Consider the following 21,372-nt stretch of genomic DNA (forward strand, 5'->3'; position numbering starts at 1 on the left):
TTTTAAAATAGAAAAGTAGTATAAGATTATGTCTCCTTTAGGGATCTAGAGTCCATGAGGCAAATGGGGAAGACATTAGAAAGAATTCCACTTCCGGTTATCCTCCTAATTTTTAAGGTGTGAGGAGTTTCTGCACAAGACAGAAAGACAAAATATCACATGATGAAAGGATATTTTAGAATTAAGAAAAATTCTGCCGCTTATCCATTATCTTCATTGTAGTATGATTTAATTAACACAGAGTTAAGATATTATCTAAAGCTTTCTAAATTCTCATTCCTTGAAAGCAGCAGTCCCCAGTCTTTCGGGCATCAAGGACCAGTTTCATGGAAGACAAGTTTTCCATGGATGTGAGGTGGGGGATGGATGTGCAGTCAAACCTCAATGCTAATGTAATCTGTATTTGCAGTCACTCCCCAGTACTAGCATCACCACCTTAGCTCCATCTCAGATCATCAGGTATCAGACTCTCATAAGAAGTGCACGAGAAGCCGGGCTCGGTGGCTCAGCCTGTAATCCCGTGCCTATGGGAGGCTGAGGTGAGTGGATTGCCTGAACCCGTGGGTTCGACACCCACCTGGGCAGGCAAGACCTCATCTCTACAATAAATAAATAAATAAAATTAGTCGGGCATGGTAGCGTGCGCCTGTAGTTCCAGTTACTTGGAAGGCTGAGGCGGAAGGATCGTCGGAGCCCAGCAGGTCGAGGCTGCGGTGGCCGGGAGCGGCCACTGCACTCCAGTCTGGGCGACAGTGAGACTCCAACTCAAAAAAAAAAAAAAAAATGAAATGAAATGCACGAGATACCTCTCATACGTAGTTCACAAGAGGGTTCGTGTTCCTATGAGGTTCTAATGTCGCCTGATCTGACAGGAGATGGAATTCAGGCAGTAATGCCAGAGATGAGGAGAAGCTGTAGATACCGATGAAGCTTTGCTCCCTAGCCCACCACTTACCTCCTGCTGCATGGCCTGATACTTGTCTGTGACCCAGGGGTTGGAGACCCCTGCTTGAAAGAATAGCTCACCTTTTTTTTTTCAAACTTTTCAAGACTTTGTGAAAAGATTCTCCCATGTGAAGGCTATTATTTTTCACATACCCACTCTTTTCTGGTTCAGGCAATTATATTTGACATAAACAAAAGTATCGTTTTTTGTTTTTCTGTTTTGGGGTTTTGTTTTTGGTTTTGGTTTTTTTTTTTTTTTTTGAGTCAGAGTCTCACTCTGTTGCCCAGGCTGGAGTGCAGTGGCATGCTCACAGCCACTGCAGCCTCAATCTGCTGGGCTCAGGCAATCCTTCCGCCTCAGCCTTCCAAGTAGCTGGAACTACAGGTGCACACTATCATGCCCGGCTTATTTTTTTTATTTATTGTAGAGACGAGGTCTCACCAAGTTGCCCAGGCTGGTCTCGAACCCATGAGCTCAGGCAATCCTCTCACCTCGGCCTCCCAAAGTGGTGGGATTACAGGCTTGAGCCACCGCACCTGGCACAAAAGTATTCTTTATTTCACTGATATAAACAATGATCCACTTTTATAGTCTAAGTTCCTACAAATTATAAGATGACATAGAAGACATCTCAAACATTCTACCACAGATAATAAGGCGATAATGAAGCACAATAGAGATACTTGGATATGTGTTTTAAAAAGGCAAACAGGTAGTTTTCTTTGTGCACTTCATGCTACCAGTAGCTGACCAACAAGTCCAGAATTTCTTTCTTTGATTAAGGCAGCAATGATGATGGTGCCTTGCCTTAAACTTTCCTGTAGCTTCTGTTCATCCTGAAAAGAAAGAATAAAACAACAACCATTTTAGAAAATATATCATACATTCATTTGACAAGGAGCCACTCTTCAATCTCTGCTGCTCTTTGGATCTAGCACTGTATAAACTCAGATCACAGCCACTGGCATGGTCACAGTCTCCCAAGTAAAATAGAAATGTTTTTGCAACCACTTTTCATTACAGACCAAAAAACAATCTGCCAAAGATACAAAGAAAAACACTGACACAATTTCACATGCTAACAGAAAGAAACAAAAGATTATTTTTTCCTAATGTGATTTCTGACAAACGTTGGCTCCTCACTGAAGTGTGAATATTTTGTAGATGATGCAAGCCCTTTCTTTGTCTTGCTTCTGAATGTTCTCCAACTTCGTTATGAACTGTTTGTGAGTGCTAGCGTGGGGTGGGGATGGGAGGGAACCTGCTTGCCTTTTGTAAAGTAAGGAGTAGGCGAATCCATAAAATGAGTTATTTCACAAGTTACTAAAATGTGGTTTTTGTCTTTGAAGTCATATTGTCCATGAAAATTCACTTATTCTAATTATTTAGACTCAAAAGTATGAGATTATAATATAAAGGGGAAGAGAAAGTGGAAACAGAGCTAATATCTTTCAGGTCTCCATGTTGTGAACTGTGCTGTATTTTAATAGAGGGATATGGTAACCAATCTCTAAACTCAGCATCATTCTTAATGCCTTATCCCAATATCCAGTATATTGCTAGGAACAATTGATTCTTCTTCCTTATTGTTTCTTGCATCCATTCACACTGGAATAAGGCATCAAGGATCGTGCCACTCAAACGACCACTGCCAGCATACCCTCTATCCTCAATTACTGAAACACTCTCATAAAGAGTCCCTCTGAAGTCTTGCCTTTTCTACTTCTTTTCCCACAGAGAAGGCAAAATGTTTATTTTAAAATGCAGATCTGATCATACACTACCCCGCCTCAAATCCTTTGACGGCTACTTTTATACCTCGGGATAAAATCTGACCTCTTTACCTGATAAAGTCTTTTATCCTTCCAGCCTCTTCTTGACATTCCCTTAAAAACAACTCAATTCTCCAAGCCATAAAGAACTGTTTAAGACTGCCCAAACAAGTTATTTTTCTGAGGTTGAATCACGTTTTAACAACTAATCCCTTTACCAGAAAGCTTTCTCACACCCTTGCTGGCTTAGCTAGCCTTAATTATTCGTTGGGGTTCAGCCCTGATATCAGTAACTCTTGAAATCTAACCTGACTCCTATCTTCCAGCCCAGTTTGTGTGACTATGTTTCCACAGCTGTAAATTCCTCTAGCACACGAATTTTAATAGTCTTTTTAGTTAACCATCTATTTTACCAGATGGTACATTTTTGATGTAAATAATGTTTCGTATCTTTGAATATGGAACACTTAGCTCAATATCGAACACATGGTAGAACACCATAAATTGGAACAAATTCAAAGTGAAGAAGGTTCTGACAATGATGATAGATATCACCACTCTTTCAGGTGATGTCGTTCGCTGACATTGCTGTATTGTTTACCCTATTTGCATATTTAGCTTGAAGGCTGGCAGTAGCACAAAAGAAATACTATTGAAGTTTTGCCCCTACCACTACAGGCCTCCAACCTTGCTGGTACTGGGTTCCTTATCTATGGGGATGATGGTGAGAGACCACCTCTGCTGAAATTGCTCTTTCCTGTCAATCTCTCTGGTTGTGTTTTAAGGTATGGAGTTGGGGAAGAGCAACTACTTTGCTTCTCTCAAGTGGGATTTATATGACATTTCAATATTGGTTTCCTATGCTGTTTTTGTTTCCAGACTATTACAAGACCTAAATCACACATAAAGAAATCACAAAGTCAGATAAGTTTGGGTTTAAAATATGATTCACTTACATGAGAGTAGGTATCATCCATGTCACATCATTCATAAACATAGAAATAAATATTTTAAAACTGAACAAAATACAAACCAACCATGGACATGCATTTGTCACTCTTAATAATCAATGAATTACAATGCTGCAGGGTCTTAATGCACCTCTATTCCTTAGTCTCGTCTATCAAATTAATAACACAGTTAAGTTAAATTAAATGATAAGTAAGGATTCCTCTTTTTAAAATAAACAGAAATAATCTATCCTAATCACTCTTTTGAAGCCAGTTTATACTTATCATAATGAAGACAGCACAGTAACAAATGAAGAAATTAAGAGAAAACCACCTAAGATCCCAGGGCTAGAAAAATGGCATTTCTATATCTTAAAATAAATCTTCTATGCTCATTTTCATAGCTCTGTAACTTGCATACTTTTAGCTAATAACGAATTTAAGTAAGATGTTCTTTTAAAGATTAATTTACTTCTGTAATTTTTATAGGCTTCATTTAGAAAGATTAGAATTCAGTGACAAGAAATTAAGTCATTCCCCTGAATATCTGTTTTCCTTCTCTATATGAACTCATTTGATAATTCTACCCTTGAAAAATATGGAAATTTAAAAACAGATTCAACAAGATGATGAGACACACATATATATACTCAAAAAACTCAAAGTATGTGCAAAGATCAGATAATCACACAATTTATGGATTTTGAACTTATCACAAAATTCCATATCTTTAGGACAGTATTGATAACAGAAGAAAACGTGAACTCAAATATAATTTGAAAAATAATTTCTTGCTGTCAGCAAATATGCAAAAAAATTTGTTTTAATCCTTGAGAAGAGTGGGAACAAGAAGGGTGGTACAGGTGGTCATTTTATCATTCACATATATAAATCTAAACAGCCTTGTATGTATGTATACACACACATACACACACACACACACACATATACACATATATATATATACACACACATTACATACACATATACATAAGTACATATTCCTTTCTGAGGTCCAAATATTATATAACAAAAATTGTTGATATTAGACTTAAGCAAACAATGTCAATATGAAGAGTGAGTAATCATGTTGATATTATGCACTCTTGATATAATATAAAAATAGCATTTACATCTGTGGTCTTCCTCCTCAAACCTAAAACCCCAGTCCAATCATGAAAAAGACATCATAAAATTTCAAACTCTTTCTTCTCATAAGACAATAAAAATGCAGCTTCTAGTTGAAAATACATTGATTCTTTTTCCTGGTTACCACTGTATGATAGCAAAAATAGAAACCAGCTAACAATGGGAACGAGTATACTCTTCAGTAGTCAACTTTCTTAAAATACTGGGAGGGAAAATATCAACATGTTAACAAGAGTTACTTTTGGATGAAGAATTTATGGTAATTTGTATTTCTTCTTTGTACTTTGTTATACTTTCAAATGTCTATAATAAACATATTTTATTCTTCGCAGAAGAAAAAATCATCTTAAAATTTAGCTTCAAGGCTATTTAAATTCAAGAAACTATATTTGATTTGTTATCATGTAAAATCAATAATACAGAACATTGTGCAAATTTCTGGAGGACATTTCTCTCTATAAACATCTTCAGAATCCATATAAATAAAATATTTTTTCTGTTTGAAAATTCTAGGACAGGTTCAGTGGCTCAGCCTGTAATCCCAGCACTTTGGGAGGGCAAGGCAAGTGGATTGCCTGAGCCTGGGGGTTCAAGACCCACCCGGACAACTTGGCGAGACCTCATCTCTACAGTAAATCAAAAACTAGCTGGGCGTGGTAGCGCATGCACGTGGTAGCTACTTGGAAGGCTGAGGTGGAAGGATCGCTGGAGCCCAGTAGGTCAAGGCTGTGGTGGCTAGAGCATGCCACCGCACTCCAGTTTGAGCGACAGAGTGAGACTCTAACTCAAAAAAAAAAAAGAAAATTCTAGCCTTCAGTAAAAGGCCCCCCACAAAAAAACCATATTAATAATCCACAAAGTCCTAGGTTTCTGCTGACTTAGATGTTAAAAAAAATCACTTCATTTTATTCATCACGTAACAATTGTTCAATAAGAATCTTGAAGTTTTTAATAGCTGGATTTTCAGAATATTAAGAAGAATACCAAAATGCCAATATAAAATAGTTATTTTTTATTTTATAAATCCTAAAACTGAATTATTTAAGATTAGAATTCATTATGAGTTTTATCTGAAAACTTATATTTAACTATTTCTCTATCACCTGTAATTTCAAGATTAGGAGGAAATATACAACATTTAGATAAAGATGCACAAAAGAAAAGTTCTAATTACCACTGCCTCTTAAACATATAAGGTAATTCTAAATTTATTCCATTGTAATGAAGTCTTAGCAATGAAATCTCATACTTCAGTCTTTTTGTATGTGTGTCTGTTATTGTTAATTTGGTTTCCTTAGGATGATGATATCTAGCATTTTTAGCAGAGTGGTGAAGTCTTGATGAGAAATTCTCATGGGACCTCTAAGCCACTGGCAAACTTTTGGGAAATTAGGGAAAAGGGGGATTTCTTATTTTCACAGAAGATTGGGAAGACAGTGGCACTTCCATAACTCATAGCAGCTCTTCTTTTACTTCCTTCTCCACCTTCCACCACAAAATTTGGACAAGTAAAGCACGTTTCCAGAAGTAAACTACTAATAAGGAGCACCTTGCAAGTGTACAAATGGTCAAATTCTATAATGTTCATGTCTTTACAATTCCTTATTCACTCATTTTCCCTTTCAATTTTCTCAAAGGACCACTTTTGGAAAAATGATTCCCAGAGTAGTTAAACTTGACAAACTTTTTACAAAATATATATTTTAAAACATTAAATCTGTTAAATCTCGTTGTTGAGCTACACAGATGTCAGTACTTGAATTAAAGAAGTGTAAACAAATTTATGGTCGACTGTTAGGATCAAATTTATGTGGCTTTTGTAGAATACTTTGAAATACTGTCTCAAAGAATAGCAGGAAAAGCTATGATGTCATTGTTCTCCAAATCTTTATAGACAACCTGAAAGGAAATATTTTAGAGATCTACATCCTCCAAATACATTTCTCCTAAAGAATACAATGTACTGCTAAAAGGAAAACTATAAAGTTAAAATATATGCACATATATTTAGGCTTTAGAGGTCTCAGCAGATTACACAGTGCTTCTTGAAGGATAAACATTACATTGTCTCAGCAAATTCTACTCCTAAAACCTAATTCAATTGCCATTACAAAACTCTTGAAATTCAGGTTGCTTATAATTTGACATTAATATCCTTCTGCCACCCTTGTTCTGGTGAACTTAGGCAAAAATTGTTATCTGTCACCAAATTTCAAACACTAAACAAATAAAGGTGTACTTAGCCATATCTAGTCATATATAAACACATCCACCACATCTCTATGCCACATACAATATAAAATATAACAAGTGGCAGAATTATTAAACTTTTAACAGGCTTGTTATATTTGCAAGAAGATTAATATCAAATCAAAATAATTTGAAGTTAAATTTCCTTTTAAATGCATTCTACTGGAACAAAAAAACAAAACAAATGATGACACACTGTCCCCTAGTGGAGATAAAAATAAATGTTTAGTGTTTGTAAATTTCCAAATCTTTCTTAAAAAGAAAAAAACAAATTCTCAAGCGATTGGCAGTAATGGGAAACTGTTGGGGGGGGGTGGAATTGACAGTTGAGGGAAACTGCTAGGAGAGGGAGGGGCATACGAACCTGCATGATCAATGTTTTTATACCTAATCCTGAATTGTATCCCACATCTTTACAATACATTTTTTTTCTTTTGCTTCTTTAAGTGGAAGAACTGTTTCCCAAAAATAGAGAGAATCTAATGAAAATGGACTTGGGTTTATTGATCAACATAATCATCACATAATAGTTTTAGATTTATTCTCTGTGCCTAGAATAGGATCTTGACATACAGCACGTACATAATAAGTATTTGTGGAAAGAGATAATGAAGAAAAAAGGATTGATCAATAAAACCCTGGAAGGCAGCACTAGTTCCTTGAGAGAATAGAGAAAGGAAAGACTCACACTACATGGTGCTCTGAGTCATATTGCAGTGGGGAAAATTTGGGCAGCCAAGGCACCAGACACCTGGCCTGATGAACAAGGAGTTCATTATTGCCTCAATTATTTCTAGATCTGGGACTTTTTACACTTTCATACTTTATTTTCTTATATCATTCATAATATAAATTATATAACAATAAATTTGAAAAAACAGTCTCATATACAATGTCCCTTTTAATTAGGAAAACATTTTTTGATCCCACACAACTCACCCCAAAGTTACTAAGTCCTTTTAGTTTTCTATTGTGACATACCTCACCCATCACGTTCCAACCAGTGTAAGCCTGCATCCACACCATCACATGCCTGGACTCCTGTAGGATGCTGTCACACATAACTAAAGATCTCGGTGCTTCTGGTTTTGCCTGTTCAGAGCAGCAACTCCATCTCACATTGGAGCCCAGCCTGCCAGCCCTGCCCAACTGCAGATCACAAATAGTGGAGTGGCTTAGCCAGAGAATGTATCTTGTTGACTGGCCTAACCGGAAGCCATTGCAGTATCCAGGCAGCATCTTTGCCTCATGGCAGAGCCTAGCTAGTGGTCTCAATGCACAGCAAAGCCCAGCCAGCAGCCCCATCTGACATCAGAAAAAAAGGCAATGGTCCCCCCAACCAGAGAAATCATAAATTATATCTGCCTGGGTGGTTGCCAGATGACCCGTCTAGAATTCACAGGCTAAAACTTCTATCTCTGCTGAAGAACACTTGTAAAGGCCAGAAGAGGGTGCTGTCTCCTCAAATGCGCAGACAACAATGTAAGGACACAAAGATTACAAAGAATTAGGGAATCATTACATCTCCAGAAGAAACTAAAAAAACTCTAGTAAATGAAAGGAAAGGAGATCTATGAAATAACTGACAAAAAATTCAGAATAGGATCAAATTTATGTGGCTTTTGTAGAATACTTTGAAATACTGTCTCAAAGAATAGCAGGAAAAGCTATGAAAAAAGAAATTCTACAATAATATATGGATTCAAAATTAACAAAATTTGAAAAACACACATACAAAACAAAAAAATTTGACAAATAGAAAAAAAGACAAAGAAAAAATTCTGAGAGTGGCACAATATAAGAAACATAGCACATAAAAATGATTGACAATATGACTATCAGTGAGTTTCTCAGCAGAAAACTTGCTGTCTCAGAGGGAGTAGGATGATATATTCAAAGTGCTGAAGGGAAAAAGAAAAAAATCAAACTTTCAACAGAGAATACTTTATCCAACAAATCTGTCTTTCAGAAATGAAGGAGAAATAAAACTTTTCCAGAAATAAAAACTAAAAGACTCCATCACTACTAGACCTGCCTTATAAGAATTGCTTAAGAGAGCTAGTTAACCTAAGAGAAAAGACCTCTAATTAATAACATCAACCATCGGAAAGCAATAGTATATGTACAACAGAGTTATATTCAGAATATTCTAAAACTGTAATGATGGTGTATAAGACAATTCTACCCCCAGTATGGGGGTCAAAAACAAAACTATCAACAACTATAGCTAAAATTAACTATCAAGGGATACACACCATAATATGGTGGAAATTCTGACATCAAAGAACATAAAATGTGGAAGAAAGGGTGAGTAAATGTGTAGAGTTGTATACAATCAAAGTTAAGTTGCTATCAGCTTGAAATATATTGACAGTTACAAATACAAGATGTTCTATATAAGCTTCATGGTAACCACAAATAAAAAATCTTTAGAAGCACAAAGCAAAAACAGAAACAATGAGAGCACACCACTATATAAAAACATCAAACCACAAGAAAAGAAACAAAGTATCTACAAAGCAATCAGAATACAACAAAATGGCAATGTTAAGTCCTTACCTATCAATAGTTACTTTAATGTAAATAAATTAAATTCTCCTATAAAAAACAGAGAGTGACGAAATGGATAATAAAACAAGACCCAACTATACTACCTAAAAAAGATTCATTTAATGACATACATAGACTGAAAATGAAGGGATGGAAAAAGATTTGCAAATGGAACCCAAAAGATAGCAAGGGTAGCTATACTTATATGAGATAAAATAGACTTTAAGCCAAAAACTGCAAAAAAGAGACAAAGAAGGATATTATATAATAAGAAAGGGGTCAAGAGGACATACTAATTGTAAATAAATATACACCTAACAACAAAGAACCTAAATATCTATGTGAAACAAACATTAAAGGATCTGCAAGGAGATACAGATTGCAGTACAGTAATAATGAAAGATGTCAATACCATACTTTCAGCAATAAATATGCCATCCAGAAAGAAAATAAGAAAACAGTGGACTTGAACAACACTTTAGACTATATGGACCTCACAGGCTTATTAAGAACATTCTATCCAATGGCAAGAAAATATATATTCTTCTCAGTAGCATAAGAAGCATTATCCAGATAGTTTATGTATCAGAGCATAAAATATGCCTCAGTAAATTTAAGGAGAATTAAATTATATAAAGTATCTTTTCTGGCCACAATGGTATAAAACTAGACATCAATAACAGAAGAGTCAACAGTGAATTATTAATTATTAAGGGAATAATAATAAATTTTCAATAGAGATACCTGCTAGACACCACTTTAACTAAATGATCAGTCAACATCAACAGTAGTGAGACAATTAGACATAATGTGACCTCTGATATAATTCAGTTAGACAAGTGCAACATTAATTCTGTTGTATTTTTGTTAAATATGCACAGCCTAAATTTATTTATGAGACAATGTCTGAAAAATCTAAATTGAAAGATATTATACAAAATAACAAACCAGTATTCGTCAAAAGTAAAAGCCACAAAACACCAAAAAAAAAAAAAAAAAATTGATTAAAGAGATGAAAAAGAAAGCAACAACAAAATGTTACCTGTGTTTGAGGATTGGATCCTAGATCAGAAAGAGTACACTCATGGAACAGACAGTAAATTTTGTATAAGACTTGCAGATTAGATAACAGAGCTGTGTCAAAGTTAATTTCCTGATTTTGTTACTGTGTTAACATAAGATGTCAATATCAGAGATTCTGGGCCAATAGTATACAGAAATTCTTTGTACTATTTTTGAAATCTCATTGTAAATCTGCAATGATTTCAAGATGAAACATTAAAAACAGTAATACATAGAAAAAAATCAATAAAAAATGATAAAACAAAAATCTCATGTAAACCATCAAGATAAAAACCAAAGCAAGATTGACAGAAAGTCTTAATTTTTTTTTCTAATATCAATAAATGTAAATGGATTACGGGTGAAAAAACAGACACTGCTGAGTTGGATTAAACACTAAATGTAGCCATATAACCTTTATAACAGCCACATCTAAAAATACAAGGACATAAAATCCAAAAGATAAGTGATCAATAGGTGCCAGACAGATATTCACCAAAAAAACAGCCTGGCTCACTATAGTCACCAGAAAAACAGAGACTTAAAACAAAAAGTATTACAGTCACCACAAAAGTCATAAAAGTTTAATTCACCAGAAGTAGGTTTTGGATGTTGGAAATAATGACACATGTTTTGGATAAATCTGAGATGCCAAGGAAAGTATCAAATAGACAGTTGTATATGTGAGTCTGGAACATGGAAAACAGTCATTTTCCAATGAATGGCATTTAAATAAAAATCTCTAGGTATCACAGAGGACAATGGCCTAGAATTTTCAGCATTTAGGAATTAGTGGAAGCAAAGAAGCTGACAAGGAGTCTGAAAAAGAGCAGACTTACTTCACAGGAAGAAATCAAGAGACTGTGTTATTAAGGAACCTAAGATAATGTCATAAATTAGAGAATGGTACCCTGTTAACGACTAGTATTTATAGATTGTTACTGACACAGACTTTCTCTCTGATCAAAATCCATGGGCCCCCTCTAAGTCCACTAGGCTGACTCAGCCTTGGTTGGGTCAGTGTCATCCAGTTTTATCAAGAATCCTGCTAAGTCAATTTAGCAAGAATTCTCTATCATCAGTATCTTACTAGCCTTGATATCTGATCAAATTCATCATCCTCCATAATCGCCCATATGATAGCTGATAATCCTGGCCTGCCTTCAGCAAGAGTCCCATCAAGTTGGTTTATCCAGAAGTACCCCTTACTAGTGTTTCCTCTTAGTGATTTCAAAATATTAAATCCTAATGTTGTACTACAAAAGATGTTAGTACTTGAATTAAAGAAGGATAAACAAATTTATGGTAGGCTGTTAGAATCAAATTTATGTGGATTCTATAGAGTAATGTTTTAAATAGTAGCAGAAGCTGGGCTCGGTGGCTCAGCCTGTAATCCCGCGCCTTTGGGAGGTTGAGGTGAGTGGATTGCCTGAGCCCGCGGGTTCGAGACTCACCTGGGCAGGCTCATCTCTACAATAAATCAGAAAATCAGCTGGGTGTGGTAGTGTATGCCTGTAATTCCAGCTACTTGGAAGGCTGAGGCGGAAGGATCGCCGGAGGCCAGCAGGCAAGGCTGCGGTGGCCGGGAGCAGCCACTGCACTCCAGTCTGGGTGACCAAGTGAGACTCCAACTCAAAAAAAAAAAAAAGTAGCAGAAAAATCTATAGTATCATTGGTTTCCAAATCTTTATTTCCATCCACTGCCCCCTCTCCCATTCTGTTCCTTGGTTATAAATCCCTAGTTTTCCTTATTGTGTTGGAAGTTGAGCCCAATCTCTCTCCCCACTGCAAAACTCCATTGCAGTAGTCCTTTGAATGTCTTTCTTATTGTCTTTAACAAGTGTCAGGATAATTTTCATTAGCATTACAGAAATAGTGAATTGTTTTCATAGAGATAGACAAATGTTTTTAATAAGTTATGAAGCAAAGCAATGTAACTAATAATTCTGCAGAGATAAAGATTTTTAAAATAAAAATACATTATTTAAAGTATAATACAAACCTTGGAATGTGAGGAAGTAATAAAGGGAGTTGAAAGTGGTAGTGAATTTCTCATTTTACTTAAAGACAAACCAATGTTTATTAAATCATCACTGATTTTAAGGTAAGAAAGGACAAAAGTACACATGCATAGAAAACTCAAAAGCAATCAGCAGTAGTATAAAACAAGATTATATCTTACAAATCACTAGAGGAAAAAAGGAAATATAACAAACTATGAGGTAAATTCCATTATTTAGAAAGTTAAAACAAAACAGATTGAATAGCTTGTCCAAAGTCACTTAAATAATGACAGAAAAACCCAGACTTCAGCTAGAATCAGAATCTAATAGTGTCCAACTACTTAACAACGACATTAGTGACATTCCTATATCAGAAAATATGCTTCTAAATGACTATTTGAAGTTTAGATCCATTAGTTATCTTCTGCAATTTAATAACAAATTTAAAAATATAATATCTCTCTTGAGATTGTAAATGAATCAGCAGTTGAAAATTGGCTGTGTGGTCTAACACACATTCACACCTCCATGTATGTATACTTTGCCTCTACAACTGCTAAAGAAAAAGAGAGAGAGAAAGAAAGATAAAAGAAAAATTATCAAGTAATTTGTTTATGACATGAATACAAACGAATGAGAGAATTAAATCTCTTGGGTCAATAGTAATAATAAATGCTAACTTGAAAATCAAGACACTAGTGCTTTGGGAACTTGTAATATCCAGACAAAAGGAAGAAGCAAGCATTTTTCAAGTGAAATTAATGGAGGAATAAAAACAAAAAGAGTTCTGTAAGACAGATGTAGTGGACATAGAGCAAATATTTATCGAGTCAAAACGTCATTTTCTCTTATAGTTTATACTGTCACACAGGCACATTACAAAGGTAGGTAAGAAGTTTGTCAATTTCAGAAACTGTCACGCCATCAAATGATAAGCCGTAGGTGAAAACATACACCCGAGTCAAGTTGCTAAAGCAAAGACAAAAATATAGTCTTAAACCAAAACATACATTGATTTGACTGTCATGGTTGGTCGGGTTTGGCACGATCCTTGGCTGGATCTGTTTTACATTGAGAAATGATGAACATTTGCTTTCTCTGCTGACATGTTTTCAGTGAGGTGTAGGACATAGGAAGGGCTATGCAACATTTAATGATTGCTCCAGCATCATAATAAACTGAAAAAGATCTGGGGAAAACACAAACGAGCAGCACATTAGAAATCTCCTGTGGCACCCTGGAAACCCTACAAAGGAAACACTAACATGTTTTCCATTCATTCAGCCTAAAGCATAATTCTCCCGTTTCCTGGATATACTAATTTCATAAAGAATAATTTAAGTGTTATATAGAACACACACAATCAAAAGAAAAATAAGGACTACAAAATTGTTCTTCCTTTTAATTGTTTATTCATTCTGATTGGGATTGGAAGGCCTTTAAAAGACAAATGTCTGATGGCTATAAATAATTAAAATACTAGCAAAGAGCAATAATAATTACAAGAAAGAAAATGTCCATCTTGATTAAACACATTTCTAATGAAAAGAACGAGAAACTCTACTGAATACTGAACACTAACTTATGAATGCAAAAACGACTGATAATCTTTATAAGAATATATTAAAAGGCAAATAAAAGTCAAGTCTAGTTCAATGATGAGACATTCTTATAAAAGTAATTACGTACATACACATCATTCTTATAAAAATATATTCCCCACAAAGAATAAAATATTTATTTCCATTACTTGAAGAATGCGAGAAAAACTTGCACTGTGAACCCTAGCATGCTCAGGTTTGATTTGTCTTGGATTTAAGCACTACTTAGAAATCAGCTATCAAAGGAGGGACAAAAACAAAACAAAACAAAATAAAACATAGCTAGGTGCAGTGACTCACACGTGTAATCCCAACACTTTGGGAGGCCCGGAGGGCAGATGGCTTGAGCCCAGGAGTTCCAGACCAGCCTGGGCAACATAGAAAGACTTTGTCTCTACTAAAAGTCAAAACATTAGCTGGGCGTGGTGGTGTACACTTGTAGTCTCAGCTACTTGGGATGCTGTGGTGGAAGGATCACCTGAGCCCAGGAGGTCGAGGCTACCATAAGTCATGAACGTCATGATCATGCCACTGTACTCCAGCCTGGGCCACAGAGTGAGACTGCACCTCAAAAAAAAAAAAAAAGAAAAGAAACTCATCCAGATTAACTATGAGAACTGTAGCTTACACTTGCATTCTTATAGATATTATATTACGTTATTTTTTAAAAAAAAGATGTCTTATAAAGTATAGGAAGAGGTTAGTCTGTCGTTGAAGAAGCCTTAGAATTCGTTTGACCAGCTCTTCATTTTCTCAATAAGCAATACTGAAGGAACACACTGATTTACAACAATTACATTCAATGTGAGGTGATAATTTCATTGTATATCCCTTTATAGCATGTTAATCTTTCTGCCATTAATGAACTATACAGCATACAGGAGGAAAATGTAGATGTTTTAAGAAGGAAACAAAATAGATTTGTTTAAAAGAACAGTAGAAAATATCTTGGTTTTGGCTAAGCACATCTAAGGCAAAAGATTTTAAGAGAGCAAAAAACAATGCAAAGAGCTTTTAATATCTCATAACATTAGTTTGGTTGCTTATAATAGGCTTATTAATCAAAAAAGGTTATGAGAGATTGTAAGTATAATTGATGAATGCTATACTTTAATACACTTGACATTTAAATGCCCTAAGAAATGACATTAAGCTTCTAAGCACTTATTTTTCTTTCCTTCAAAACAAAATAATTAGTTGTCATTTCCTCCAGTCTGATGTGTTACTAATTTCCAGGGTGCATAAAACAGCAGGAAATCAGCTTAAATTGTAGAGGAGGAATATCAAATATAGATGTACCATAAGGGACTCAAATTGCAGATAGTTCCAAAGGCAAATTGGGTTAGACTCAGGAAGGTCTGTCATGCTTGTCAAGAAACAAAACTCAAAAATGCCAGTAACTTACAGTTCTGTCCAGCAACATCCATTTTCACATTAACCACAAGAGGCCAAGGATATCTTTTAAAAATAACTATTGTATAGTTCTTAGCAGAGGACCACCCAACATACTAGGCCACCCACTAAATATCTTGCGATTGTGGTGATAAACTCCAAAACAGGGATTCTATGCCAAATTGTATAGTGCATATGAGGCACGGGAAAAAGTCATTGTACCACAGTAAACTCTAGAAACCCGTGAGTTGGAGATTGGAAGGGGATTCTAAATCTGAGATGGTTCAATTCTTTACTTACAACTCTTCACATTTCAGAAAAATGACTTGAAAAATTGAGAGACACATATGGAAAGATTTTCTCCAATACCAAATATTGTACAAAATAAACATTTAGTTTAATGAGCATTTAAAAAAACTAAAAATGTGAATTAAATTGGACATAAACAACAAGCATTCATTCTATTTTTAAATTGCTAATACCTCTTTTCAAGAGCCACTCAGACATCCAAGATGACTTTTTAAATATTTCTCAGGTTTATTTCAAATCTTGGCTATTGTGAATACTGCTACAGTAAATATGAGGGTGGAAAGATCTCTTGAACATGCTCATTTCCTTTTCTTTTTTGAGTTGGAGTCTTACTCTGTTGCCCAAGTTGGAGTGCAGTGGCATGCTCATGGCTACCTCAGCCTAGACCGGCTGTGCTCAGGTGATCCATCTGCCTCAGCCTTCCAAGTAGCTGGAACTACAGGCTCGTACCACCACATCTGGCACATTTTTTGTTTTATTGTAGAGATGAGATCTCGCCTAGTTGCCCAGTCTGGTCTCAAACCCTCCGGGCACAGGCAATCTTCTTGCCTCAGCCTTCCAAAGTGCTAGGATTACAGGCATCATTTCCTTTTCTTTGGATAAATAATCAGTTGTTGGACTGCTGGATCATATGGCAATTCTATTTTTATTTTCCTGAGGAACCTCCAAAATGGCAGTACTAATTTACATTTCCACCAGTGGTGTCTAGGAGTTCCCTTTTTCTTCACATTCTTGACAGCATGTGTTATTTTTAGTCTTTTTGGTAATAGCCATTCCAATTGGGGTGGGATGATATCTAATTGTGGTTTCAATTTGCATTTCCCTGATAGTTGGTGAGGTTGGCATTTTTTCAGATACTTCTTGGTCACTTGTATTCTTTTGAAAAATATCTAGTCAGATCATTTGTGGTACATATACACAATGGAATATTATTCAGTCATGAAAAGGAATGGACTCTTGTTATTTGAAACAACATGGATGATCCTGGAGGATATCGTGTCAAATGAAATAAGTTAGGCACAGAAAGATAAATACTGCATGTTCTCACTCATATGTGGAAGCTAAAAGTGTTGATCTCATAAAAGTAGACACTAAATAGTGGTTACTAGAAGCTAGGATTGGGAGAAATCGATTAGTGGATACAAAATTATAGCTAGATAGGAGGAAAACAATTCTAGCATTTTACAACACTGCAAAGTAAGTAAAATGAACAACAATCTATTGTATATTTTCAAATAGTTTGGAGAATTTTGAATGATCCAACACAGAGAAATGATAAATGTTTTAAGCGACAGATATGTTAATTACCCTGACTCAATAATTACACATTGGATACATGTGCCAAAATATCACACTGTACCACCATAAATATGTACAATCATGTCAATTAAAAATTATATATATTTGTGTGTGAGTATTTTCATTAAAAGGTAGAGAGAGGAAGCCACAAAAATAAGAATAGTTCCTTTATTCAATAACTAAATTATGTTACTTTTAAATCTGTGACTAAACATAAGCAGTTCTTGTTTCTTTAAATACAGTAACTACTCGATTTTGTTTTTTCCAGCTATAAACAGCACCAAGCATACTCTCTGTCATTTACTCTGGAGCTATCAATATAATGTACAATTTATCTAAATATAGTGTGTTTCTTTTATGCAACTCAATAGAATAATTTAGAAGTTTATTAAAAATAAACTTAATGAATCAACTGGAGAGTAATCACCATAAATTTAAAGATAATGTAAGAAAGCTAGTAGCCAAGACAGGCTATTTTTATTGATTAGGTTACGAGTAATGAAAATTATAATGGTGGACCATCCAGCAAATAAACAAACAAAAAAGTGTTATGAATTTTATGTACATCTTTAAAGAAAAAAACAATTATTTTTCAATTTTATGAAACAGGTTATCTAAAGCATGATGACTTAAGAATATACAGAAGGATAAAATTGTATTATTGTAAGAATTTTTTATACCAAGATATCATCAAGAAGCTAGATAAAGATGATGGTCTCAGGACACATGCCTTCCTCATTTTAAATCCCTACAGATGTGTATTGGTGGTAATCATGGTGGAGTTAGATGCATGCGCACACATACACACACACAAACACATATGACGGTGTCAAAAAAAGTACACACATTTTAAACGACATTATCTGTGTAGTAGTTTTTGAAGTTGAATTGAATTATGGTGGCAACATGTAGTACGACGTTCGCTCAAAAGATAGCGTTCATCAGATGAATGCTAGCATCACCATGCAAAAGCCAGGACAGTCAAAGAAAATGGTAGAAGCATGGTTGTCATTTGAAAAGTTAAAGGCCATTTTGAAGTGATGTTTGAAATTCGGGAATGATGTGGTAGTATGACAATGGAGGCTGAGTATGCAATAGAACCTTCAACACACCCAACAATTTCATGGATTTGTGATAAGTTTAAGATGCATGGTACTGTGTGTGATGTGCACACAGATCTGGGAGGCCTCGCACAGCAACAAGTCCTGCAGTAGTTCACCATCATCAGAAGTGTCTGGACGCTGATGGTAACCACTTTGAGTACCTCTTGCTATTGCAAAAGTCAAACGTGACTTGCATTCATCTTTTGTTATTGATATATATTGAGTATTACAACTTTAACATAGTTTTTTCCTTTCTTAAAATGTGTATACACTTTTTGGTACCCTCTGTATATAATAATATTGGAAAAGAAAGGGTAATGCTATAATGTGCCTAGAAATTTGGAGAATTTCTGAGAAATAGAAAATGATTATACTGGAGACAAAAAACACAGACTCAAACATGTACAAGGTAAGGCTTGACAAAAACTAATACAGGGCTTAAGCTTGAGGAGAGCAAACTCAAGGAGTAGATAAACATCTTGTGTCAATTTTGAGGGTATGACTATATTCTTAGTAGTTCATGGCTTAGTCCATTCCTCATTCCCCACCTGCGTTAAAAAACTGACTATATATACATTTACCTACATATATATACACATACATAAAACAGATCATGTGGGTACTTGGTCCAGAGAAATAACAGTGCCTTAGGTTGTCAAAAAATCTTAGGAAAAAAGAAAGATTCCCCCAGAAAAGAAACAAATTACCAGTATGCAAGGTCCAAATGCCTCACTCACAGATGAGGAACTCACAGAAGATCAACACACAAAATAATGTGAACTTTTCTATGTAAGCAGAATAACCAATTATAAAATTTAATGTTAGTTAGATGCCAAAAAGCATTAATTAGATGCCAAAAAGTATTTAGTACTATTCAATACCCATCAGAGTCACTGAAATATATTTTGCTCATTTTCAGTGATAAATAAAAATCAAATATTTGTGGAAAGTAAATATTATGAAATGATGTCACCAAATTTAAAAAACAGAAAAACTAGTATCAGAGAAATAGAGATAATCGTGCAAAGAAAGAAAAATGCTTCTGATACATGGTCATATCCAAACCAGGATTAAAAGTCTGCCATGTCAGATTCTTTTGTCCATGCCAGCTCTGGCATTTCAACCATTTTTCTCTCCTCTATCTCTAATAAACTTTGTCTGAAAACTTTAAAAAAAAAGTCTGCCATGTATCTTGCATGTGAAGACACTGAAAACTAAAAATATAATCATGCAATTAAAAATTCAATAGAAGCTGGGCTTGGTGGCTCAGCTTGTAATCCTGCGCCTTTGGGACGCTGAGGTGAGTGGACTGCCTGAGCCCGCGGGTTCGAGAACCGCCTGGGCAGCGAGACCTCATCTCTACAATAAATAAAAAAATCAGTCGGGCGTGGTAGCGCATGCCTGTAATTCCGGCTACTTGGAAGGCTGAGGCGGAAGGATCGCCAGAGTCCAGCAGGTTGAGGCTGCGGTGGCCGGGAGTGGCCACTGCACTCCAGTCTGGGCGACAGAGTGAGACTCCAACTCAAAAAAAACCAAAACAAACAAACAAACAAAAAATTCAATAGACTAAATAGCAGAATAAGTACAAAAAAGGATAAAGTTAGTGAGCTGGACAATTGAGTCAAGGAGTTCTTCTAGAATACAGAGGAGAAAAAAAGAAAATGAAAAGACAGGTATGTATGGCAGATACAAAAGTTCCAAAACTGACTGGTAATTAACATGATGTGTGTGTGTATGAATGGATTAAAGGAATATTAGAGTTCTGTCACAAAAAAAATAATCAATAAAAGACAAAAAGAGCAAAGAAAACTTAAGTAATGATTAATTCCCTAATTTGTTTCAAAGAAGAAATTAAAATAATAGGTTGATATAAGACTCAGAAGTAAATGACATTTATAAAGTAAAAATAATGTGAACAGTGAATACTATGCTAAGTAAAAGTTGTAATAATAGGCAGGCAATGTTCTCTCACCACAATAAATTGTAAGAAAGAACAGTACATACTAGAATTTCAAGTTTGGGTCAAACTATGGGGGAAAAAAAAAACTATAAAATATAATTTAAAAACTTATGAAATTAAACAGGGAAACAATGGAAACTTTTAGTCAGATGTCAAAACATTTTTAGTACAATTCAACACCCATCTCTAAAAGAAACAAAAAGGGAACAAAGAAAAATGAAGAGGAGAACCATTGTTGCATTATCTTAAGAATTTCCAAAGAGAGAAAAAGCCCAAATAAACAGTCAGAAATGCAAAAGATCAAATCACAACTGACCCTGAAGAAATACAAAAGATTACCAGAGATTATTATGCACACCTGTATGGAAATAAACTTGATAACCTAAATGAAATGGAGAACTTTCTGATATCACACAACCTCCCAAAGTTGAAACAAGAAGACACTGAAATATTAAATAGGCCAATAATAACCCAGAAAATTGACATTGTCATAAGAAAACTACCTATCAAAAAGAGTCCTAGACCGGATGACTTCCCAGCAGAATTCTACAAAACATACAAGGAAGAGTTGATGTCAATCCTATTGAAAGTAATTCAAGCAATTGAGTAAGGCAGAACTCTACCCAATTCTTTTCATGAATCTAGCATCACATTGATACCCAAACTGGGTAAAGATCCAACAAAAAAAGAGAACTACAAGCGAATAACCCTGATGAACATAGATGCAAAAATTCTCAACAAGTTTCTAGCAAATCTGATCCAACAACATGTCTCAAAAATCATCCACCATGACCAAGTAGGCTTCATCCCCAGGATGCAGGGCTGATTCAACATTCGCAAGACCATAAATGTCATTAAATACATCAACAGATGTAAAAACAAGAACCACATGATTATATCATTAGAAGCAGAAGAAAGTTTTGGTAAAATCCAGCATCTCCTTCTTGATAAAAACCCTCAAGCACCTAGGCATAGAAGGAACATATCTCAAAATAGTAAGCACTATCTATGATAAACTCACAGCTA

The 21,372-nt window shown here is 35.1% G+C and overlaps 1 protein-coding gene across 2 annotated transcripts in view; it reads right to left on the minus strand.

The window, feature by feature from the left end:
* Positions 1-1,677: 1,677 nt before the first annotated feature.
* ISPD (isoprenoid synthase domain containing) overlaps positions 1,678-21,372 on the minus strand; it is a 307,704-nt gene continuing 288,009 nt past the window's right edge. For both annotated transcript variants that reach the window (XM_021711282.1, XM_008055868.1), the window contains one exon: positions 1,678-1,782. In XM_021711282.1, coding sequence (XP_021566957.1) covers positions 1,678-1,782 — 105 coding nt within the window. The remainder of the gene's footprint in view (positions 1,783-21,372) is intronic.

This window comes from Carlito syrichta, unplaced genomic scaffold, assembly GCF_000164805.1.
Source record: "Carlito syrichta isolate Samal-C Ts95f unplaced genomic scaffold, Tarsius_syrichta-2.0.1 Scaffold301993, whole genome shotgun sequence".
NCBI classification, from domain to species: Eukaryota; Metazoa; Chordata; class Mammalia; order Primates; family Tarsiidae; genus Carlito; species Carlito syrichta.